The 26,107-nt window shown below is 43.1% G+C and overlaps 1 protein-coding gene across 1 annotated transcript; it reads right to left on the bottom strand.

The window, feature by feature from the left end:
• Positions 1-1,378: 1,378 nt before the first annotated feature.
• LOC106093434 (probable cytochrome P450 6a14) lies at positions 1,379-25,855 on the bottom strand. Its single transcript, XM_013260485.2, has 4 exons — positions 24,736-25,855; positions 12,140-12,563; positions 4,321-5,396; positions 1,379-1,876 (listed from the first exon to the last, which is right to left on the bottom strand). The coding sequence occupies exons 1-4, from the start codon at positions 25,808-25,810 to the stop codon at positions 1,461-1,463; spliced, it is 2,991 nt and encodes a 996-aa protein (XP_013115939.2). The 5' UTR covers positions 25,811-25,855; the 3' UTR covers positions 1,379-1,460.
• Positions 25,856-26,107: the final 252 nt, after the last annotated feature.

Here is a 26,107-nt window from a genome sequence, read left to right as displayed (position 1 = left end):
ATGGGCCCAGGACGCTAAATCGGCGGATCAGTCTATATGGGGGCTATATCAAGATATAGTCCGATATAGCCCATCTTCGAACTTAACCTGCTTTTGGACAAAAAAATAATCTGTGCAAAGTTTCAGCTCTATATCTCTATTTTTGAAGACTGTAGCGTGAATTCAACAGACAGAGAGACGGACGGAAGGACGGACATATCTGGATCGTCTTAGATTTTTATTCAAAAATCAAAAATATTTATACTTTATAGGATCGGAAATGGATATTTCGATATGTTGCAAACAGAATGACAAAATGAATATACCCCATCCTTCGGTGGTGGGTATAAAGATCGGTGCAGATTTTGATACAGCTGTCATATATATCCTCCAATATCCAATATGCCCTTTTGAAGCTGTGGAAGTCACAGTTCTGGTTGGATCTCTATAAAATTTATTATGATTTGTTTCGTTTGAAGTCTTAATACATGCGAAAAATTCCATTAAGATCGGGTCAGATTATGATATGACTCCCATATATGTCTTTAATCTGATTTGGCCTTTCAGGCTGTAGAAGCCGCAACTTTAGCCAGATCTTTTCAAAACCTTGCACGAGGTATTCTATTTGACGTACCATTCTGTGCGGAAAATTTCATCAGAATCGGATCAGATTTAAATATAGCCCCCATACATATCTTTCACCCGATATGGCCTTTTGAGGTTGTACAAGCCCGATCTTTACAAAACCTTGCACGAGGTATTCTGTCTGACGTACTATTCTGTGTGCAAAATTTCTTAAAAATCGGAACAGATTTATGTGTAGCTCCCATTATAGTGTAGAATAGCCTCTGGGGGTGGGCTAAGCTCCACCCAAAAAAGTTTTAGCCTCCCTCCTTTTGCCCCAGAGAGAGCTGGTCTTGCTTCGTTAATATCTCCCATATATATCTTTCATCCGATGTGGTCTTTTAATGCTGTAGAAGCCATATTTTTTTTTTATTTTATTTAACGTCCCAATGTAAAATTTTATAAAAAGCGGTTCAGATTTATATGAAGGTTAGGTAAGGTAAGTGTGACAGTCCTTAACAGACTCACTTAGACAAATTTTAGTCCATAGTGATACCACAGTAGCGACAGACCATGGCCTCTGGTGGGAATCGAACCCGAGACCCCCGCTTTGGTAATCCGAGCATTTTGCCAACTCGGCTACAGAGGCCGTTTGTACTTTCCATATTTATTAGCCCATATTTCCCTTTAAAACAGCTATAACTAGAATTTGAGTCCTTTTATTAAAACATCTTGTTGCTCCATTCTATAGTTCAGTAGGTCTACAAAATGAAAGTCTGGCAAGATTTAGACATAGGTTTTATTTATTAAAAGAAGTCGGTATATTCGGTGTATAGGGTGTTATACAGTCGGCTGAGCCCGAATTTGGCGTTTCCTTATTGGTTTTAAGTTGTTTTTTTTTTTCATCATCTACATTATCACAGCTTGTCCACCCTCAACCACACACCCTTTGCTGGAACCTGCGCCAGGCTATGTTTGGATATCTCCATTACTTGGGGGGTCTTTGGTGAAATGGAAAACTTATATTGCCTAAGCAAAGCTATGAGGCCAACTTTTACTTGCATACGACCAAAACGTAGGCCAATACAATTACGGGGTCCATCACCAAATCCCAAAAATGCTTGCGGATGACGATTTTGAATTTCTTCGGGCTCAAATCTTTCAGGCAGAAATTCGTGAGGGTTCTCATATATCTGCGGGTCATAGTGTATGGCTTTCACGGGTATAGCTACAATTGTACCCTTTTCCAAGGTGATATCTGTGCCGGGTACTTGATAGTCTTCCATGCAGATGCGTTGTAGTGTAACCAAAGCTGGGTAAAGACGAAGAGTTTCTGAAAATAAGAGACCTTTTTACATACTGTTTGGTAAAATTGTTAATTTTTTTTTTTTTTTTGTAAGATTTCATCTTCCTAGATACTTTTGTAGAACTTTGGCAAAAATTAAAATAAAAAAATTTTTTAAGACAAAAAAAAATTGTAAAATGAAAGAAAAACAAATAGAACCGTGCTAAGTTTGGCAGCGCCGAATCTTATATACCCTCCACCATGGATCGCATTTGTCGAGTTCTTTTCCCGGCAACCTTCTTAGGAAAAACAAGACCCAAGATCGGTTTATATTGCAGCTTTATCAGGTTATGGTCCGATTTGGACCATACTCGGCATAGTTGCTGGAAGTCATATTAAAACACTATGGGCAAAATTTCGCTCTTCAAAATTGCGCCCTTCAGAGGCTCAAGAAGTCAAGACCCAAGATCGGTTTATATGGCAGCTATATCAAAACATGATCCGATTTGGCCCATTTACAATTCAAACCGACCTACAACAATAGGAAGTTACTGTGCAAAATTTCAAACGGCTAGCTCTACTCCTTCAAAAGTTAGCGTCCTTTCGACAGACAGACGGGCGGACAGACGGAGGGACATGGGAGTTCGACTTAAAATGTCACGACGATCAAGAATATATTTACTTTATGGGGTCCTAGACGCATATTTCGAGGTGTTACAAACAGAATGACGAAATTAGTATAGCCCCATCCTATGGTGGAGGGTATAAAAAGGCATGAACCTCTGGATCAGGGTTGGTTCAGAATCCTTGGTTCATTCCTGATTTCCTCTCCGGGAGCTGGACCTCTCCCGGCTTAAACCATGTGAGAATGGTCCGGCCTGCCGATGATGACGACGCCATTCAGTGTACCAGGCATTGCTGGCGTTCGTTAAAAGGTCTATGAGTACCTTGACATGGATCATAACCGTTCACTGTGCTATAGGCCGCATGGCGGCGCGCATGGGGATACCGCACAATGACTTCTGAAGAAGTTACCTCGATGGGGATGAAAAGGAGATTATTGAGGACTTGTTGTGTTCATGTCCGGAAGTGCAGCGACGTTTCTGGGGAACCATTTCTTCTGTGATCTGGGTGAACTTACGAACGTACCTCTGGTAGGTCTCCATAGATTTGATGCAGGGACCGGATGGTTCCGTCCATCTGTCCGTCTGTCTGTAAGATCATCTGTCCGTCCGTCTTTCCGCCCGTTTGTCCGTCCGTCTGTCCGTCCGTCTGTCCGTCTGTCCGTCTATCCGTCCGTCCGTCCGTCCGTCTGTACGTCCGTCTGTCCGTCTGTCCGTCCGTCTGTCCGTCTGTCTGTCCGTCCGTCTGTCCGTCCGTCTGTCCGTCCGTCTGTCCGTCCGTCTGTCCGTCCGTCTGTCCGTCCGTCTGTCCGTACGTCTGTCCGTCCGTCTGTCCGTCCGTCTGTCCGTCCGTCTGTCCATCCGTGTGTCCTTCCGTCTTTCCATCCGTCCGTTCATCTGTCTGTCAAAAGCACGCTAACTTTTGGAGGAGCAAAGCCTTGCGCATGAAAATTTTCACAAAATCTGGACATGTCCGTCCGTCTGTCTGTTGAAATCACGCTACAGTCTTTAAAAATAGAGATATTGAGCTGAAGCTTTGCGCAGATTCTTTCTTAGTCCATAAGCAGGTTAAGTTCGAAGATGGGCTATATCGGACTATATCTTCATATAGCCCCCATATAGACCGATCCGCCGATTTAGGGTTTTGGGCCCGTAAAAGTCACATTTATTGTCCGATTGGGCCGAAATTTGGAGCAGTGAGTTGTGTTAGTCCCTTCGACATTCTCCATTAATTTGGCTCAGATCGGTCCAGATTTGGATATAGCTGCCATATAGTCCGATCTCTCGATTTAAGGTTTTGGGACCATAAAAGGCGCATTTATTGTCCGATTTTGCTGAAATTTGGGACAGTGGGTTGTGTTAGGCCCCATGACATCTTTCTGCAATTTGGCTCAGATCGGTCCAGATTTGGATATAGCTGCCATATAGTCCGATCTCTCGATTTAAGGTTTTGGGCCCATAAAAGGCGCATTTATTGTCCGATTGAGCCGAAATTTGGAATAGTGAGTTGTGTTAGGCCCTTCGACATTCTCCATCAATTTGGCTCAGATCGGTCCAGATTTGGATATAGCTGCCATATAGACCGATCTCTCGATTTAGGGTTTTGGGCCCATTAAAAGCGCATTTATTATCCGATTTCGCCGAAATTTGGGACAGTGAGTTGTGTTAGGCCCTTCGATATCCATATTTCGATATAGCGATGAAAGGTGGTTTACGTATATACCCGAGGTGGTAGGTATCCAAAGTTCGGCCCGGCCGAACCTTACTTATTTTTACTTGTTTTAGTATGATTTTCACAAAAAATTTGTTGAAAGTTTCATTTTAATACATGAAAATGTGAAAATTTTTTTTTTATCTCTTTCATCTCACCCGTTATGACTTCATGTAAGTATGTCATCTCCATCATGGCCTCATAGCTCAGCTCGTTGTTGTAGCGCTTCATGACTTGACAAATTTCCTCTCTCAATTTTTGCTGTTTATCTGGATTTTTGGCCAACTCAAAGAGGGCATAGCTCATATTACTCGATGAGGTTTCAAAGCCAGCCGCAAAGAACACAAACAATTGGGCGGCCATCAAGTCAATGCTAAGCAAAGGTTTGCCATTTTCATCTCGACGATTTTTCAATTCAATCAAAATGTCAATGAAATCATTGCGATGGATATTTCGACGCTCTCGCTCCAACACAGTGTCATTGACTATGCGTAGGAAAAAATTCTCCAGAACATGGGAAAAGCGACGAGCTCCTAAAAATCGAAAATATTTGATATAGACCTGTTTAAATAGACGCCATCTAATGCCGGAAGGACTAAATCCAAAGGTTCTTCGGCCAATTTTACGAAACTCCCCATTGGGGTCATTCAGGCTGTTGCAGTCTATGCCAAAGACACAGCTGCCAATGACGTCAGTGGTAAAGCGGCCATTCCAATCATATATATCCACACATCTATCGGGAATTTTTTGCAAGCCCTCTTCAAAAGTTGCTATGAATTTTTGGGACACCTCCACCATGGTGGGAAACATGAAACGCATTTTGCCTGTAGTAAATGTGGGTGTTAGCTTGCCCCTTAGACTCTTCCATAGCTTGGTGTCCGCACTGAAGAGATGTTGTGATAAAATATCCTTGGGGTTGCTATAGGCCGAACGATCGGAAAACATATGGAAATCCTTTATCAGTATAGTTTTCACCAAATCCAAATCCAGTATAAGGGCTATGGGTCGGGTAAAAATGTAAGTGCCAGCCAGTTGAACTTTTCCTTTGAGTTCATCGTAGATCTCCTGCCAAACCTCACTGTTGTTAACCGAGGTCAGTTTATCAAAGTTACCCCAAAGGCGACCGGGCACCATCTGTTTCACTCCCCTTAGGTCCCAGTAACTGAATTTCAGCTTAAAGAAGGCGTATACCGCGGATATGCATATCCAACCGATCAAAAGCCAATAATTCATGTTTTAACCAAATTTTAAGCTTAAAACTATTTTTTGTAATATTTTTATAAATTTTATTTAAATTCCGTTTTGTTTTATTGTGAAGCGCACAAGATGACTATCCCATTCGGAATGAGTTTTCATGTTATTTTGTGGAATAATGCATTTGCTATCTTATCTGCTCATGTTCCAAATGATAAATGATGTATAAACAGCCAATGGTTTAGAGATTTAAATATTCTGAAATTGTTGACCTGCTAAAGTTTCTAAAATAAAGAGTCATTAACTACACTAGTCCGGGTGACTGTTGTGACAATGAATCAGCAAATACTGCTGTAAACAAGTTTAGCAGGTGGCTATCAAAGCAAAATGCAGACTTGGCAAGGAAAGTGAGTCGTGGGAAAAATGAGAAAATGTTCGGCCGTTTCGAATCTTCAAGGAGATTATTTTGAATAGCCTTTTACAATCGTAACTGACCGTTGTTTAATAACCGCCCTAAAATATTTATAGCAACCCTCGTATTTTGCTTAAATTCTAAAACATAAAATTTTTCTTATTTTACTTAACCTTTTACAGTTGTTGTTGTTGTGTTGTTGTAGCAGTTTATTGTGTTCTGTCTTTCGTCTGCTTCATTCTGTTGAGTGTCAAGATGCAGGAACTCTGCGACTAAGATGGGGTGCGTCCACAGGGATCTGGGTCTGTCGAGTCGAGTAGGTTTGGCCGGGCAGTTAAACAGGTGACGTGTATCGTGCGGTCCCTGGTTACAATCGGGACATACATCTTGCACGTCGGCATCAATCCTAGCTCTGTAGGAATTGAGGCGGCTGCATCTGCCGTTACGTAATTGAGCCAGAACTACTCTGGTTTGCCGGTGGAGGTCGATTTCTTCAGGTGCAATGAGTGGCGGTCGTTCTCCAAGGACTACATTCACCCGGTAGCCGATTACCGCATCTGCTACCGTGTCTGCATGAATGTTGTTTAGACCAGCTTGATATGCCGCTTGATCTAGAGGTTCTCTCTTGTAGCGTTGGACCTCACGCTCTAGATCGTGTAGATCTACCTTAAGGCTTCTGGGCGGTGGATATCTATACACAAGATGATGATTTGGATGGTTTCTGCGATAACAGCCCAAAAGGGATTGCTTAGACAGCATGAAGTTATGTCTTCGCACTGGTAGGATCTTTGTCTCCTGATGAAGGTGGTCCACATGAGAACTTAGAGACCACACTGGCACTGCATAACTTACCACAGACCGGCCAATTGCTTTGTACGTGGTCAACAAGGTTTCTTTGTCTCCACCCCAAGTGCTGCCAGCAAGTGACTTGAGGACCTTGTTTCTACTTTTGACTTTATCGCAGATTGCTGTGGCATGTGAGGAGAATGTGTAAGAGCTGTCAAATGTGACGCCAAGTATTTTGGGACACTTGATGGTCGGAATCATTTCTCCATCGACCATCACAGTCAGCTCAGTATTCACCTCACGCTTATTTGTAATGAACAATGTGGCTGAAGATTTGGTGGCGGATATCTTCAGATTTCTTGCAGCAAAATATGAGGCAAGTTCGTTGAGGTAGAAGTTCAACCTATCGCAGATGTCATCTATGGGTGGGGGTCCTGATGCCATGATCGTACAATCGTCCGCCTATGATACGATCTTCATCCCATCTGGAAGGGGTGGAATGGAGGATAGGAAGAGGTTAAACAGTGCCGGAGATATCACCCCACCTTGGGGAACTCCCTGTTTCACTCTACGGCGCTCCGACTTCTTATCCCTAAATTCCACAAATGACTGGCGACCACACGGATAGTTCGCCTGGCTGGAAGGACGTGTTGGCGATGTCCTCAAATAATTTGGCATGGCTGACCGTGTCGAATGCCTTCAATAGATCCAGTGTCACGAGGACCGTCCTATCACATGGCCTGGGCTGATTAAAGCTACGACAAATGTGTGCAGTGATGCCATGCAAAGTTGTTGTTGTGCAAAGCAGTTTCCGAAATCCATGTTGATGCTCTTCGAATGGAAATTGTCCTACGAGCCTCGGGAGGAGTAATGCCTCGAGCGTTTTTGCCACTGCTGAGAGAAGGGAGATCGGTCTGTACGACTCCCCAAAACTCGGGTCTTTTCCAGGCTTCAGTAGCGGGATCACTCTGTCAATTTTCCAGACATCGGGAACTATAAGAGTGTTCAATGACAGGTTGAGGACAGTGGTAAGGTACTCAACTCCAGGTGAATCTAGATTCTTCAACAGCAATGTAGAGATTCCATCGGGGCCCAATGCCTTGGATGATTGGACGCCACGGATGACATTGGTAACTTCGGCCACGGTAAATTGTGATGGCTGTTCATCAGCTCGGAGACCACGGATACGGCGAATGGTTCTCCTCCTTGCCCTGTCGCTCTCGGGATGCGCAATAAATTGACGGTTGAACAACCTGGCGCATCTCTTTGAATCAGTCACGGTTATTTCGCCAAAAGTAACTGAGGTCCTGTCATCCCGTCTACCGGGTTTCGAGAGTGACTTAACAGTAGACCACAGTTTGCCTATGCCGGTACCTAAGTTACATTGCTCCAAGTGTTCCTGCCACAAATTTCGCTTATGTTCGTTGAGTACCCTGTTTATTTCCAGATTCAGCTCGCTGATTCTGGGTTTGGAGGGGTCCATAGCTCGAATTGCATCACACTCATCTGCGAGTACCACTGCTTGGGCCGGGAACTTGAGCTGCACCTGGGGCATTCGACCGGCTGGTATAAAGCAAGCGGCTGCTGCGTTAATGATGTCTCGGAATTTCCTCTCGGCCACAACCACATCAGAGGGGGGTGGCAGTTCACTGAAGCGGCGATTGGTATACTCTCTGAAGCCAGTCCAGTCGGCCTTCTTATGATTGATAAACGTCCAGCGCTCAGAGAAATCAGGTAGTCGGTCGATGGTGAGAATTATGGGTTGGTGGTCTGACCCCAAAGATATGAAGGCTTGCTAGGATACGTCACTTAGAAGATAAGGGGTTGCAATTGAGGTGTCTGGCGAGCTGCTGCACCTCCTCGTAATCCTAGTGGGGGGATCCTCATTCACCGTGCAAAACGTGAGCTTCCAATTTGCTCTGCCAAAGCTATGCCACGCTGGTCGTTACCTAGGGGAGAATGCCATGATGCGGATTAAAGTCCCCTAGAACCAGACGATTATGGCCAGATAGCAAACCACTCATGTCGGGGTTGTAAGCCTGGCCATTAATCGGGACACAGCTACCAACCGGCGTTATGTACACGTTCTAACCCATGCATTCCATGTAGGGGTCACTAGCGCCATGCGCAGGCGAGATAGGTCTATATTGCACGGAATGGTGTATTACGAAGGCCAATACCCCACCTCCATTCCTTAACGATCCTTACGTAGCATTGTTACGTAGTCCACAATCTTGCCACGAAGTCCGTTGCAGTTTAACTGCAAGAACGATACACTTCCCTGCACTGGCCAGGCAATATTTGGGCTGCGACCAATATGCTCTTCCGACTCATAAAGTCCACTATCTCATCGATCTTGCCACGAAGTCCGTTGCAGTTTTACTGCAAGAACGATACACTTCCCGACACTGGCCTGGCAATATTAGGGCTGGGATGCTGCCGTTGCGTAAATTGCCGTACGGGAGAGGTCGGGCGGGGGGTCACATAGTCCGACGACGAGGACGCAGAAGGCGACGACGACGACGCTTGTGACCCACTGCTGGCTATGTCCGCACAGCACCACTTGACATAGCCAGTATGACTATACTCCCGTAGTGAAGTGAGGCCAGAGCAAGATCGGAAATATACCCACTCCATGCACCGGTTACACCTCACCGACACCGACCGATCATGATGGCGATTCTGGCAAACCGAACAGAACCAGGGTCCGGGGTTCCGGACCAGAAGCGTGCGGAGAAGGCACTCCGGGATGTGCCTCTCCCATGACGAAAAAAGACGAACACGTATACTGAGGAGTCAGCCCTTGCCGATGAGAATTCCACCGGCCACCCACGTATTTAGCAAAAAAAAAAAAACAAGTAAAAAGGCGTTAAGTTCGGCCGGGCCGAACTTTGGATACCCACCACCTCGGGTATATATGTAAACCACCTTTCATCAAAATTCGGTGAAAATTTCATACCTTATACTTATATACCTCATACCGATCTGAACTATATACGACACGGATGTCGAAAAGCCGAACATAAGTCACTGCGTCAAATTTCAGTGAAATCGGATTATAAATGCGCCTTTTATGGGGCCAAGACTTTAAATCGAGATATCGGTCTACATGGCAGCTATATCCAAATCTGGACCGATTTGGGCCAAGTTGCATAAACATGTCGAAGAGCCTAACACTAAGCACTGTCCCAAATTTCGGCGAAATCGGACAATAAATGCCTCTTTTATGGGCCCTAAACCTTAAATCCAGAGATCGGTCTATATGGCAGCTATATTCAAATCTGGACCGATCTGGGCAAAATTGAAGAAGGACGTCGAAGAGCCTAACCAAACTCACTGTCTCAAATTTCAGCGACATCGGACAATAAATGCGTCTTTTATGGCCCCAAAACCTAAAACCTAGATATCGGTCTATATGACAGCTATATCCAAATCTGGACCGATCTGTGCGATATTGCAGAAGTATGTCAAGGGGCTTAACTTAACTCACTGTTCCAAATTTCGGGGACATCGGGCAATAAATGAGCATTTTAAGGGCCCAAAACAATATATCAAGAAATCGGTCTATATGGCAGCTATATCCAAATTTGAACCGATCTGGACCAAATTGAAGAAATATGTCAAAGGGCCTAACACATCTCACTGTCCCAAATTTCAGCAAAATCGGATAATGAATGTGGCTATTATGGGCCTTACACCATAAATCGGAGGATCGATCTATGTGGTAGCTCTATCCAAATCTGGACCGATCTAAACCAAATTGAAGAAATATGTCAAAGGGCTTTACACAACTCACTGTCCCAAATTTCAACAAAATCGGATAATAAATGTGGCTTTTATGGGTCTAAGACCCTAAATCGGCGGATCGGTCTATATGGCAGCTATATCCAAATCTGTACCGACCTGGTCCAAATTAACGAAGGAAGTTGAAGGGCCTAACACAACTCACTGCTTCAAATTTCAACAAAATCGGATAATAAATGTGGCTTTTATGGGCCTAAGACCCTAAATCGGCGGATCGGTCTATATGGCAGCTATATCCAAATCTGTACCGACCTGGCCCAAATTAACGAAGGAAGTTAAAGGGCCTAACACAAACCCCTGTCCCAAATTTCAGCGAAATCGGATAATAAATGTGGCTTTTATGGGCCTTAGACCCTAAATCGGAGGATCGGTCTATATGGCAGCTATATCCAAATCTGAACCGATCTGGACCAAATTAAAGAAGCATGTCAAAAGGCCTAAGACAATTCACTGTTCCAAATTTCAGCGAAATCGGACCATAAATCTGGCTTTTATGGGCCTAAGACCCTAAATCGGAGGATCGGTCTATATGGCAGCTATATCCAAATCTGGACCGATCTGAGCCAAATTGACAAAGGATGTCGAAGGGCCTAACGCAACTCACTGTCCCAAATTTCAACAAAATCGGATAATAAATGTAGCTTTTATGAGCCTAAGACCCTAAATCGGCGGATCGGTCTATATGGGGGCTATATCAAGATATAGTCCGATATAGCCCATCTTCGAACTTAACCTGCTTATGGACAAATAAAGAATCTGTGCAAAATTTCAGCTCAATATCTCTATTTTTAAGACTGTAGCGTGATTTCAACAGACAGACGGACGGACATGGCTAGATCGTCTTAGATTTTTACGCTGATCAAGAATATATATACTTTATAGGGTCGGAAATGGATATTTCGATGTGTTGCAAACGGAATGACAAAATGAATATACCCCCATCCTTCGGTGGTGGGTATAAAAATATCAGCATCGTGTCTACTTTCAAATTTCTTTCAATTGTGACGGTGGACATTTATGCCCGTTTTGAGGGTTTTTGGGGTTGGGGAGCCTCGTAGACACCTTGGACCAAATTCTTATAACAGATGTGTACTCAGCTTTGGAATGTCTTTCGTTCGATACGCATACTGTCCCAATTGTTAGATATGACCTGTTGACTCGATTTGGGGGGTGAGGAGGAGCCTCAGACACCGAAGAATACATTTTTATATCAGCATTGGGCTTACCTTTAATAGCTTTCATTTGATATCCATAATGTCCCAATCGTTTAATTTGTCGTGCTGGTGGGTTTTACCATACCCATATTGCTCAAAGTGGTGAAAGTGTCCTCTTGAAGCTTTTTTTGGGCTGGGGGACCCCCCGAAAATTAAGACTGAAATTTGTATACCACATTCGTACTCTACTCTTAAATACCTTTCATTTGATATCCATATTGTCCCAATCGGTACCCATGTCCTTTTAGGGGGGTTTTGGGATGGGGCGTCCCCCCAGGTTATTTGACTCCAAAATTGTTAAACAATTTTGTGTTTTTGGAGTGCCATAAAATGACATACAAAATTTCTCTTGAATCGGTGCACGCATCTCCGAGATCTGGCATTTTTAAAATTGGGGTACGAGGTAGGGTCCGCCCGCCCTTCGGATATCAAGAAATGTGGTACCCTATTTTTACCGGGGGCCCAAACTCGTCTGTGAAAATTACAATACAATTCAATTTCATTTTTATATAATAAGATGGATTACTTTATTGCTATTAAAAACAAAAACAAAATAATTTTAAACACTAATTTCCCTTCAACTTCTCCACTCGCAAATAGACATCATTCAAACATCTATTATTGAAGACATGATCGGAAAATTGGAAATTTGAAACCGACTTCTCACAAAGGTAAAATTTGAAGTTACTCAGCAGTACAATGAGAGCAATTGACATCTGTGATTGTCCCATACGCATACCAATGCAATTTCTTGGCCCAGCACCAAAACCCAAAAATGACATGGGATGTCGTTTGGCAACTTCGGCGGGATCAAAGTGTTCAGGTCGAAATTCATTGGGGCTCTCATAGACTTCCGGGTCGTAATGTATGCTGCATACGGGTATAAGTACTGAACTTCCTTTGTCTAGGGTTATTTTGGTATTCTCTATTTTATAGTCCTCCTGAGATGTGCGTTCCAAGAAGGGAAGAATGGGATAGCGGCGCATTGTTTCTGAAAATCAAAGAAGAAGAACATTGGATTAGTATGAAAAGAAATAATAAGGATAAGAATTGAGACCTATAGAGATAAAAACAAGTAAGAGCAAGTTCGGCGGGGCCGAATATTATGTACCCTCCACCATGGATCGCATTTGTCGAGTTCTATGCGCGGTATCTCTTTTTAGGGAAACCATGAATATTGAATAAGAATTGTTATGCTATTGTTATATTATTTTTATACCCTCCACCATAGGATGGGGGTATACTAATTTCATCATTCTGTTTGTAACACCTGGAAATATGCGTCTGAGATCCCATAAAGTATATATATACTTGAACGTCATGTCATTTTATGTCGATCTAGCCATGTCCGTCCGTCTGTCTGTCCGTCCGTCTGTCCGTCTGTCCGTCTGTCCGTCCGTCTGTCCGTCCGTCCGTCCGTCCGTCCGTCTGTCCGTCCGTCCGTCCGTCTGTCCGTCCATCTGTCGGTCGAAAGCACGCTAACTTTCGAAGGAGTAAAGCTAGCCGCTTGAAATTTTGCACAAGTACTTTTTATTAGTGTAGGTCGAATCGGCTTGTAAATGGGTCATATCGGTCCATGTTTTGATCTAGGTGCCATATAAACCGATCTTGGGTCTTTACTTCTGGAACCTCTAGAGGGCGCAATTCTCGCCCGATTAATTTGAAATTTTGCACGTGGTGTTTTGGTATTACTTCCAACAACTGTGCTAAGTATTGCGTAAATCGGTATAGAACCTAATATAGCTGCCATATAAACCGATCTGGGATCTTGACTTCCTAAGCCTGAAATTGTCTGATATATAGCTGCCATATAAACCGATCTGGGATCTTGACTTCCTAAGCCTGAAATTGTCTGAAATTTTGCATGAAGTGTGCTAAGTATAGCGTAAATCGGTATAGAACCTGATATAGCTGCCATATAAACCGATCTTGGATCTTGACTTCTTAAGGCTGTAGAGGGCGCAATTCTCGTCCGATTAAACTGAAATTTTGCACGTAGTGTTTTATTATGACTTCCAATAACTGTGCTAAGTATGGCGTAAATCGGTCAATGTTTTGATATAGCTGCCATATAAACCGATCTGGGATCTTGACTTCTTGAGCCTCTAGAGGGCGCAATTCTCATCTGATTTGACTGAAATTTTGCACGTAGTGTTTTGGTATCACTTTCAATAACTGTGCTAAGTATGATTCAAATCGGTTCATAATCTGGTATAGATGTCATATAAACCGATCTGGGATCTTGACTTCTTGAGCCTCCAGAGGGGGCAATTCTTGTCCGATTTGACTAAAATTTTGCATGAGGTGTTTCATTATGACTTCCAATAACTGTGCCAAGTATGGCGTAAATCGCTATAGAACCTGATATAGCTGTCATATAAACCGATCTGGGATCTTGACTTTTTGAGCCTCTAGAGGGCGCAATTCTCGCCCGATTTGATTGAAATTTTTCACGTAGTGTTTTGGTATCACGTCCAACAACTACGCTTAGTATGGTTTAAATCGGTCCATGTTTTGATATAGCTGCCATATAAACCGATCTGGGATATTGACTTCTTGAGCCAATAGAGGGCGCAATTCTCATCCGATTTGGCTGAAATTTTGTGTGAGGTGTTTCATTAGGACTTCCAATAACTGTTCTAAGTATGATTCAAATCGGTCAATGTTTTGATATAGCTGTTATATAAACCGATCTGGGATATTGACTTCTTGAGCCTCTAGAGGGCGCAATTCTCATCCGATTTGGTTGAAATTTTGCATGAGATGTTTCGTTATGACTTCCAATAACTGCGCTAGGTATGGGGTAAATCGGTATAGAACCTGATATAGCTGCCATATAAACCGATCTGGGATCTTGACTTCTTGAACCTCTAGAGGGCGCAATTTTCGCCCGATTTGAATGAAATTTTGCACGTAGAGTTTTGGTATCACTTCCAACAACTGAGCTAAGTATGGTTCAAATCGGTTCATGTTTTGATATTGCTGCCATATAAACCGATCTGGGATCTTGACTTCTTGAGCCTCTAGAGGGCGCAATTCTCATCCGATTTGGCACACATTTTGAACAACGACTTCTCTCATGACCTTCAACATACATGTTTAATATGGTCTGAATCGATCAATAGCTTGATACAGCTCCCATATAAACCTATCTCCCGATGTAGTTTCTTGAGTCCCTACAAGGCGCATTTCTTATCCGAATGAACTGAAATATTGCACCATGACTTCTACAATGTTCAGCATTCATTTATGATCCGAATCGGACTATAATTCGATATAGCCCCAATAGCATAACAGTTCTTATTCAATATTCTTTGTTTGCCTAAATGGAGATACTGCGCATAGAACTCGACAAATGCGATCCATGGTGGAGGGTATATGAGATTCAGCCCGGCCGAACTTAGCACGCTCCTACATGTTTAATCGGTAGTTCCCCAATTTTCAGTTCATTTCTGTTGCCAGTTGGTTGAAGGCAATTTAAATTATTCACACTTTTGGCTTGACTTACAATAACAAATTTTATTGAGTTAGCTTTGATTATTTCATTAGAAAAGATATTTTTTAGTGCTAGCTGCTGCGTATGTTTAAAAAATCATTATTGCCTTATCAGCTCGAATGAATAGCCAGCTAATATCAGTGCGTGCACATATAGGCTTTGAAATAATCCAGCTGTGTTGGTTTTTTCTTTATGATTATCTATCTAGGTTTATTATAGATCACAATTTGTGTTGTCTTAGTTTTCTTAAATGCATATGATTAGAATCTTAATCAGATAAAAATTAGATAGGCTATTTAATTGATTGTGTCATTTTAATGGGGCACATGCCTACTGAATTAAAGAAAATATTAAAATTTTGTTTAGTGAGTTACCCATCCCAGTCTAGTACCCATTGTATGGGTACTAGACTGGGATGGGCTTATATCACTCAATTAATAGGTTAATGGGACTGTACTAAGAATTGGTTGGACTGTATTAATATTTGGATGAGATGTGTATTGGACTATAACAGGTGAACATTTATAGCCTCAGAAAAATTGGATAACAAATGCATCTTTTATGGGCCAAAGACCCTTAACCGGGGAACCCGTATATATTGGATTGCCCAAAAAGTAATTGCGGATTTTTTAAAAGAAAGTAAATGCATTTTTTATAAAACTTAGAATGAACTTTAATCAAATATAATTTTTTTACACCCTTTTTCTTTAGCAAGCTAAAAGTAACAGCCGATAACTGACGGAAGAAAGAATGCAATTACAGAGTCACAAGCTGTGAAAAAATTTGTCAACGCCGACTATATGAAAAATCCGCAATTACTTTTTGGGCAACTCAATATGATACTGCATCGATCTGCATCATAGTCAGAAAGGATATGTAGGAGTCTATTATAACGCTTTAGTCTTTATTTCAATGAAATCGTATAATAAATGCGTTCTTTTTGGGCCCTTATTCCCTCAGTGCGCCGAAACCCATGCAGAGATATATCTACAGCCCCACCCACCTTGCAAAGATTTGTAGGCCGCTCTGGTCTCACTCAAAAAAAGCCAAAACAACCGGCCGTGACAACGCACCTGCAGTACTGTTCCGGTATAGAGCACACCCCAATCATCAGCAAAGGCTGTATAGGAGTGCAAAAGTTTAAATCCGTTTCAAAGGAAAAGATAGCCAACCTTTGGGCCCTTATTCCCCCATTGCGCCGAAACACATGCAGAGATATATCTACAGCCCCACCCACCTTGCGAAGATTTTAGGCCGCTTTGGTCTCACTCAAAAAATGGCAAATCAACCGGCCGTGACAACGCACCTGCAGTACTGTTCCGGCATGGAGCACACCCCAATCATCAGCAAAAGGCTGTATAGGAGTGCTAAAGTTTAAATCCGATTCAAAGGAAAACAGAGCCAACCTTTGGGCCCTTATTCCCCCACTGAGCCGAAACACATGCAGAGATATGTCTACAGCCCCATCCACCTTGCGAAAATTTGTAGGCCGCTTTGGTCTCACTCAAAAAAAGCCAAAACAACCGGCCGTGACAACGCACCTACAGTACTGTTCCGGTATGGAGCACACCCCAATCATCAGCAAAGGCTGTATAGGAATGCTAAAGTTTAAATCCGTTTCAAGGGAAAAGATAGCCGACCTTTCGGGACCGTTAAAGGAGTAAGCTGGATTGCATCCTATCGCTAATGATATTTTTTATACCGCCCACCATAGGATGGGGGTATACCAGCATCGTCATCCCGCTTGTAAAACATCGAAATATTGGTCTAAGGACCGATAATCTATACATGTATATTAGGGTGGGGCAATTAAAATGGAAGGAAAAAAATCTTAATGGAACCTTCGCATTTCTGATTCCTGGGATTGCACTGACCAAAAAAATTCACTAGAACATACGTCTACTATGAAAATCGAGCCTCCATAGTTTGATGAAAGGTGATTGGAAGTAGAATACTACTTTCACTATATTCCCATACTGTCCCGTTTGGTATACAGGTCCATTTGGGGCATAATTTTAGGGTGGGGTAACTTGCAGGGGAAGAGACCTTAAATTTTTATATAAATTTCGTATTCTACTCTCAAGTACCTTTAGTTTCAATCCCATATGGTCGCGATCGGCCTTCATGTCCGTTTGGGTTGACTTTTGGATACCCACCACCTCGGGTATATATGTGAACAACCTTTCGTCAAAATCCAGTGAAAAATGCATACCTTATACCCCATAGCAGCTATATAGACATATCAAACGATTTAGACCAAATGCTTATAAGTCCAAGTCATTGTTCAACCGAGAGATCGGTCTATATGGCAGCTATATCCAAATCTGGTTCGATCTGAGCCAAATTTAAGATCAACATCGAAGAGCCCAATACACCTCATTGTCCCAAATTTCGGCGACATCGGACAATAAATGCGCTTTTTATGGGCCCAAAACTTTAAATCGAGAGATCGGTCTATATGGCAGCTATATCCAAATCTGAACCCATCAGAGCCAAATTAAAGAAAGATGTCGTAGGGTCTAAGGCAACTCACTGACCCAAATTTCAGCAAAATCGGATAATAAATGCGGCTTTAATGGTCCTAAGACCCTAAATCTGAGGATCGGTCTATATGGCAGCTATATCCAAATTTGGACCGATATGGGCCAAATTGACGGAAGATGTCGAAGGGCCTAACGCAACTCACTGTCCCAAATTTCAGCAAAATCGGATAATAAATGAGGCTATTATGGGCTTAAGACCCTAAATCGACGGATCGGTCTATATGGCAGCTATATCCAAATCTGGACCGATCTGGGCCAAAATGACGAACGATGTCGAAGGGCTCAACACAACTCACTGTCCTAAATTTCAGCAAAATCGGATAATGAATGAGGCTTTAATGGGCCTAAGACCTTAAATCGGAGGATCGGTCTATATGGCAGCTATATCCAAATCTAGACCGATCTGGGCCAAATTGACGAAGGATGTCGAACGGCCTAATGCAACTCACTGGCCCAAAATTCAGCAAAATCGGATAATAAATGTGGCTTTTATGGGCCCAAAACCTTAAATCGAGAGATCGGTCTATATGGCAGCTATATCCAAATTTGAACTGATCAGTGCCAAATTGACGAAGGATGTCGAAGGGTCTAACACAACTCACTGTCCAAAATTTAAGCAAAATCAGATAATAAATGTGGCTTTTATGGGCCTTAGGCCCTAAATCGGAGGATCGGTCTATATGGCAGCTATATCCAAATTTGGACCGATCTGGGCCAAATTGACGAAGGATGTCGAAGGGTCTAACACAACTCACTGTCCAAAATTTAAGCAAAATCGGATAATAAATGAGGCTATTATGGGCCTAAGACCCTAAATCGGCGGATCGGTCTATATGGGGGCTATATCAAGATATAGTCCGATATAGCCCATCTTCGAACTTAACCTGCTTATGGACAAAATTTCAGCTCAATAGCTCTATTTTTAAAGACTGTAGCGTGATTTCAACAGACAGACGGACAGACGGACGGACATGTCTAGATCGTCTTAGATTTTTACGCTGATCAAGAATATATATACTTTATAGGGTCGGAAATGGATATTTCGATGTGTTGCAAACGGAATGACAAAATGAATATACCTCCTTCGGTGGTGGGTATAAAAAAGTAAAATCGAAAAAGAAATTCCTTGCTGGAGGACGCAAGGGAACTGGAGACCGTAGTCGATCTGGTCACGAGATGAATGAACGAGGCCTTTTTAAAGGCATTTCCCGAAAGAGTACCGCCAGGCATAACCAGCCAGTAGTGGTGCTCACCGGAACTGAAGGTGCTCAGGTGGGAGAGCAGAAGACTTTTTAACAAGGCCAAGAGAGAGAGAGAGAGAGAGAGAAAACACGGCAGTGGGCTGGGACGAGTATCGTGACGCCCTTGGTAAGTTCAAAAAGGAGACGAGAAAGGCGAAGAGGAATTCCTGGGCGTAATTTTGTGGGGAATTGGAAAGCACTAGTGAGACATCTAAGTTCCGCAGAGTGCTTTCAAAGGATGCCATCACGCCTAGCTGCCTGAGGAGGGAGGACGGGACTTGCACTGAGAATGGGCAAGAGACGGTGGAATTCCTGTTGGAGGCTCATTTCCCAGGTGGCCAGGAAGAGGTCGGCAATGAGGACATCGCAATACCTACACATGTGGCCTTAACGCATGACCTCATCAGGGACATCGTGGACGAGGAGAAGATAGTGTGGGTGGTTCGCACTTTCCGGCCATTTAAGTCGGCCAGTCCTGACGGAATTATCCCGGCACTGGTGCAGGAGGCCACCGTAGCGCAGAGGTCAGCTGAACGCCTGGGTTCAAGTCCTGGAGAGACCATTAGAAAAAAATTTTCAGCTGTATTTTGTACCCTCCTAATGCTGGCCATGGCCACTATGCCATCTAAAACTTCTCTCCAAAGAGGTGTCGTACTGCGGCACGCCGTTCGGACTATCATTGAGCTTAAACTTGAATCGGACTGCACTCATTGCTATGTGAGAAGTTTGTCCCTGTTCCTTAGTGGAATTTTTATGGGTAAAGTTAGCATTTTATTTGCTGCAGGAGTCCCTTGGAGTCACCCTGCCATGGCTTGAGCAGATCTTAAGGGCGAGCCTGGCATTGTCTTGCATACCGAGCGCATGGAGGGAAGTCAAGGTGGTCTCTATCCCTAAGGCGGGAAGAATAAACCTCAGTACGACGAAGGATTATAGGCCTATTAGTCTGTCATCGTTTTTGCTGAAAACACTGGAAAGACTGATTGACCTGAAGGTGAGAGGGGGACTAACGCCGGAGAACTTCAGTGGGGCACAAAACGCATACCTCAAAGGCACGTCGGTTGATATGGCCCTTCACGAGGTGGTACAGGAGGTCGAGACGTCTCTCCTAAAGCGAATGATATGCTTTATTGCAGGATTATTAATGCGAACCTGGGAGATTATGTGGTCAGAAGGCAGGTGACCAGAGGAATCTCACCGATTCTATGCAACCTCGTGATTAATGAAATCCTGATGGATCTCAGTGGGGACGGCACGAGGTTTATCGCTTATGCGGACGACGTAGAGCTGCTGGTCCCAGGCAGGTTTCTCGCGACGATCAGCGAGATCATAGAAGGGTCTCTAAGGAGATTGTCAAGATGGGCTACCAGAAATGGATTGAGGACCAACCCAGGAAAGACGGAGCTGGTGCTATGGTTGCCCAAAAAGTAATTGCGGATTTTTCATATAGTCGGCGTTGACAAATTTTTTCACAGCTTGTGACTATGTAATTGCATTCTTTCTTCTGTCAGTTATCAGCTGTTACTTTTAGTTGCTTTTGAAAAAAAGTATATTTGATTAAAGTTCATTCTTAGTTTTATTAAAAATGCATTTACTTTCTTTTAAAAAATCCGCAATTACTTTTTGGGCAACCCAATATTTACGCGTAGATATAAGATACCGGAGTTCAGACTCCCGTCCTTGGACTGGATCACCCTGCCGCTGTCGAAGGAGGCGAAGTACCCAGGCATAGTCCTCGATTCGAAACTGTCCTGGAGAGGAACACCGAGGAAAGAAGTCGTAAGGAACTGTGCGCTTTTTACTCCTGTAGGAGGATTTTCTGTAGGAAGTGGGGGGGGTGACTCCCAAGATGATTTATTGGATCAGTGAGATCAGTGCTGGCCCTTGTTGCACTGGTATGGTGGGACGCCGTAAAGAAGAGGACTCCTGCGAGGGAGTTCGAGAAGGTCCAGAAACTGGCCTGCATCGGGGTCACAGGGGCACTGAGATCCACACCGCAGGCAAGCCTGGAGGCGATGCTGGATATGCAGACCATTGAGGCCTATATTAGGAAATTCGCTGGCAGGGTCGCCCTGAGGCTAAGGGAGCTCGGCATGCTTAAGGAGGATGGTTGTGGCCACAGTTCGATTCGATTGGGTGTTTTGGATAAGGAGGGTAGACTGAGGAGGATCTCGAAGTACCAGGCAACTGTGCCGATTGGAGTGGGGGCATTCGCGATTCGTTTTCCTGAGAGGGTCGAATGGAGGGCGAATGGTATACTTGAGGAGAATGAGACCTCGATCTACACAGATGTCTCTAAGATGGAGTCAGGGACTGGATTGGGGGTCTACTCCGATGCACTCAATATCAGTATGTCTCTGAGACTGCTGGAGTGTACGGTCTTTCAGCCAGAGGTCTGTGCCATTGCAGTAGCCGCAAGAGAAATTCTGGTAAGGGGCTTACGGCCCTCGAAACTCAGAATTTATGTTGACAGTATGGCGGCGCTCAAGGACTTTTGGTTGAGGATGGTGAGGTCCAGATGCGTGGTGGATTGTTTGGAATTCCTGAATAGGGTCCGGCCCCACGATGTGACGCTGACATGGGTTTCTGGGCATAAGGGGATTCCAGGGTATGAGAGGGAATCATGTATAACCTCTAGTACGAGATCTCATTTATTTTTTTTCTCTAGGTGAACTCACCTTTGGTGGATGACCCATTCAACCTAACCTAACCTAACAACAGAATTAAATATAGCTCCCATATATATGTTCGCCTGATTTTGGGTAATTTGCAATAATGGTGTCATTTGTCAACCGTAGTTATTATAGTTTGAACATATTTGCTAGAAATTTGATACGGATTGTTTAATAACACATCTCAAAACATCCGCCGAGGTCAATCAAGATTGGTTCAGAATTGGATATAGCTCACTATTGTACTTATAGGGTAGGTGTAGAGTATTATACCGGCGGCACCGCCCGACTTTTGCCCTTCCTTTGAAAAACTCATTCAAAGAACTTGATAAATGCCGAACTTTGTGAATCTCCGCCTGTCTGTCGTCCGTCACTCTGTCCATGTTAATTCTGTCTTCAAATTGAGATTGAACAAGTAAGAGCGTGCTAAGTTCGGCCGGGCCGAATCTTATATACCCTGCACCATGGATCGCATCTGTCGAGTTCTATGCGCGGTATCTCATTTTAGGCAAACAAAGAATTTGAATAAGAACTGTTATACTATTGGAGCTATATCAAGTTATAGTCCGATTCGGACCATACATGAATGCTGAACATTGTAGAAGTCATTGTGCGTTATTTCAGTTCATTCGGATAAGAATTGCGTCTTGTAGGAGCTCAAGAAGCTAAGTCGGCGAATCGGTCTATTTGGAGGCTGTATCAAACTATTGATCGATTCCGATCATATTAGACACGTATGTTGAAGGTCATGAGAGAAGACGTTGTACAAAATTTCTGCCAAATGGGATGAGGATTGCGCCCTCTAGAGGCTCAAGAAGTCAATAACGAGAATTGCGCCCTCTAGAGGTTCAAAAAGTTAAGATCCAAAATCGGTTTATATGACAGCTATACCAAATTATGAACTGATTTGAATCATGCTTCGCTCAGTTGTTGGAAGGGATACCAAAACACCACGTACAAAATTTCAGTCCAATCGAACGAGAACAACGCCCTCTAGAGGCTCAAAAAGTCAAAACCCAAGATCGGTTTATATGGTAGCTATATCAGGTTATGAACCGATTTGAACCATACTTAGCGCAGTTGTTGGAAGTGATACCAAAATACCACGTACAAAATTTCAGTCCAATCGAACGAGAATTGCGCCCTCTAGAGGTTCAAAAAGTTAAGACCCAAGATCGGTTTATATGGCAGCTATATTAGGTTATGAACCGATTTGAACCATACTTAGCTCAGTTGTTTGAAGTGATACCAAATCACCACCTCCAAAATTTCAGTCCAATCGAACGAGAATTGCGCCCTCTAGAGGCTCAAGAAGTCAAGACCCAAGATCGGTTTATATGGCAGCTATATCAAAATATGGACCTATTTGAACCATACTTAGCGCAGTTGTTGGAAGTGTTACCAAAACACTACGTGCAAAGTTTCAGTTAAATCGAACGAAAATTGCGCCCTCTAGAGGCTCAAGAAGTCAAAACCCAAGATCGGTTTATATGGCAGCTATATTAGGGTATGAACCGATTTGAACCATACTTAGCTCAGTTGTTGGAACTGATACCAAAACACCAGCTATTTCAAAACATGAACCGATTTGCACCATACTTAGCGCAGTTGTTGGAAGTGTTACCAAAACACCACGTACAAAATTTCAGTCAAATCGGACGAGAACTGCGCCCTCCAGAGGCTCAAGAAGTCAAAACCCAATATCGGTTTATATGGCAGCTATATCAGGTTATGAACCGATTTGAACCATACTTAGCGCAGTTGTTGGAAGTGATACCAAAACACCACGTACAAAATTTCAGTCCAATCGAACGAGAATTGCGCCCTCTAGAGGCTCAAAAAGTTAAGATCCACAATCGGTTTATATGACAGCTATACCACATTATGAACTGATTTGAATCATGCTTAGCAAAGTTGTTGGAAGTGCTACCAAAACACCACGTACAAAATTTCAGTTCAATCGAACGAGGATGGCGCCCTCTAGAGGCTCAAGAAGTCAAGACCCAAGATCGGTTTATATGACAGCTATTTCAAAACATGGAGCGATATGGCCCATTTACTATCCCAACCGACCTACACTATAAAGAAGTATTTGTGCAAAATGTCAAGCGGCTAGCTTTCCTCCTTCGACAGTTAGCGTGCTTTCGACAGACAGACGGACGGACATGGCTACATCGACATAAAATGTCACGACTATCAAGAACATATATACTTTATGGATTCTCTGACAAATATCTCGAGTAATTACAAACAGAATGACCTATGGTGGAGGGTATAAAAAGCAAAGGAAAAAATTTTTCAAAATTCTTAGGATTGAGATTTCTGGAACCCGTTTTTATGTCTTGTTGCATTTGATGGTTTCTATAAAATATAAATTTATGGCATAATCCTACGTCTTTTGACAGCAGGATCTATTTGATGCCAAAATCATTGAATCCTGCTTTCATCGCTACAAGGTCATAAAATATTAAGAAAATGATTTTTGACTCTAAGGAAATAGAGATAATTTTTTTTAAAAAATTGTAAGAATCAAAATATTTGAAAAAATTGCTACGTCAATAAAAATTCTCTAAATTATGAAGCTAGGTCGCTCCACTGCCCCTGATGGTACACTCGGGCCCGAGAGCCCCACCCCCTCCCCCCCCCCTGGCTACGTCCCTGGCTCCCATATAAACCGATCTCCCGATATGACTTCTTGAACCCATGGAAGCCGCAATTTTCATCCGATTTGGATATTATTTTGCACGCAGTATTCTATCATGACTTCCACCGACTGTGCCAAGTACCGTCTAAATTGGTCAAGAACCTTCTATAGCTCCCATATAAACCGAACTCTCGATCTGATTTCTTGAGCCCCTTGAAGCCGCATTTTTGGTCCGATTTGGCTGAAATTTCGCATCTAGTGTTCTGCATTTAACGTTCAATAACCGCACCAAGTACGGTCTAAATCGGTCAAGAACCTGATATAGCTCCCATATAAACCTATCTCCCGATTTGACTTCTTGAGCTCCTGGAAGCCACCATTTTCATCCGATGTGGCTAAAATTGTGTTTCATTATAAATTCCAACAACTGTGTTAAGTACGATTTTAATCGGTCTATAACCTGATATAGATCCGATATAAACTGATCGCCCGATTTGAATTCTTAAGCCCTTACAAGCCCCAGTTTTTCCGACTTGTTGCTGCTGATTTCCCATTTCTTTGCCAACTCACCTGATATAACTTGATCCAAATATGGCATCTTCATGCTAACCTCATGTGTTAACTCATTATTGTTCTCCTGCAACACCGTCTGGATTTCCTCTCTCAGCCTGTCCTGTATCTCAGGGTGGCGAGCCAATTCGTAAAGGGCAAAACCAACAGCAGCAGCGGCAGATTCGTGGCCGGCCAAAAAGAACATAAACAATTGGGCAGTCATTTCGTTGTAAGTGATCTCCGGCTTGCCCTCCGCCTTTTGGGAGCTGCGCAAATCAAACAAAAAGTCCACAAAATCATTGCGTCTTATACCCATTTTCTCACGTTCCAAAATGATTTGCTTAATGGAGCCCATAAAGAAATCCTCCACATATTTGGGGAAAATTTTCACATCGACTCCGAGGGGTTGAACCAAGTTGGCATAGCATTGCTTGAATAATTGCCAGCGTACACTAAAACTTGTGTCGGAGGTTATTTTCGAGGCAATTTGTCCACATTCGTTTTTGTGATCTTTCAGCGAACACATTTCGATGCCAAAAATGCAGGTGCCTATGGTATCGACGGTATACAGAACCAATAATTCGTTGACATTTATCACACTGTTGGTCTCCAAACACTGATCGAAGGCATCTTTGAGATTTAGGGAGGCGTTCTTAATGGGCGGGAACATGGATTTAATTTTTGCCGGCGTAAAAGAAGAAGTCAATTTACTTCTAAGGGGACGCCATCTTTCGGACTCCCAAAAGAAAATATTCGAGGTCAAGATGTCCTTTTCATTGTGATAGCCACCACGATCGGAAAATTTATGAAAGTCCTTGACCAATATGGACTTTGCCAATTCCAAGTCCAATACCACTGCCACCGGTCTGGTGTAGACATAGAAACCGGCAATTGGCTCATGACCCTTGAAACTATCGTAGATCGCTTTCAATGTGGAGGTGTGATGCATGCTCTTCAACTGCAGCCAATTGCCCAAGGGGGAGCCGTGCTGCAGTGTCTTAATGCCTTTGCGTTGCCAATATTTCTGCTGATGCATCAAATATAGGCCAAAGAGGCCAATCACTGCCGTTATCAATAGCAGTGCTATCACCATGATTGCGAATTGAAACCGAGCGGACAACCAAGCGACCGTTAATGTGAAGAGCTAAGCTAAGACTTAGTGCCGAAATTTCTATGCACATCTTTTATAAACTAAGTCATAGCATTTGAATTTTATTGGCCATTATTTTTTTTTTTTGGTTTTGGTGTTGTTTTCTTTCTTTGTGAATAGGTATAGAAAATATTGATAACTCGTCATTTTGCTCAAAGAGCCACATGAAATAATTGAGAGACTTGAGTTCATACTTCTTAAGAGAAAAAGGCAAAGAAGTCCCACACTTAGGTGCTAATT

This window comes from Stomoxys calcitrans, chromosome 3 (genome assembly GCF_963082655.1).
Source record: "Stomoxys calcitrans chromosome 3, idStoCalc2.1, whole genome shotgun sequence".
Classification (NCBI taxonomy): Eukaryota; Metazoa; Arthropoda; class Insecta; order Diptera; family Muscidae; genus Stomoxys; species Stomoxys calcitrans.
The sequence above is the reverse complement of the archived record's forward strand: the minus strand, read 5'-3'. Positions and strand labels throughout refer to the sequence as shown.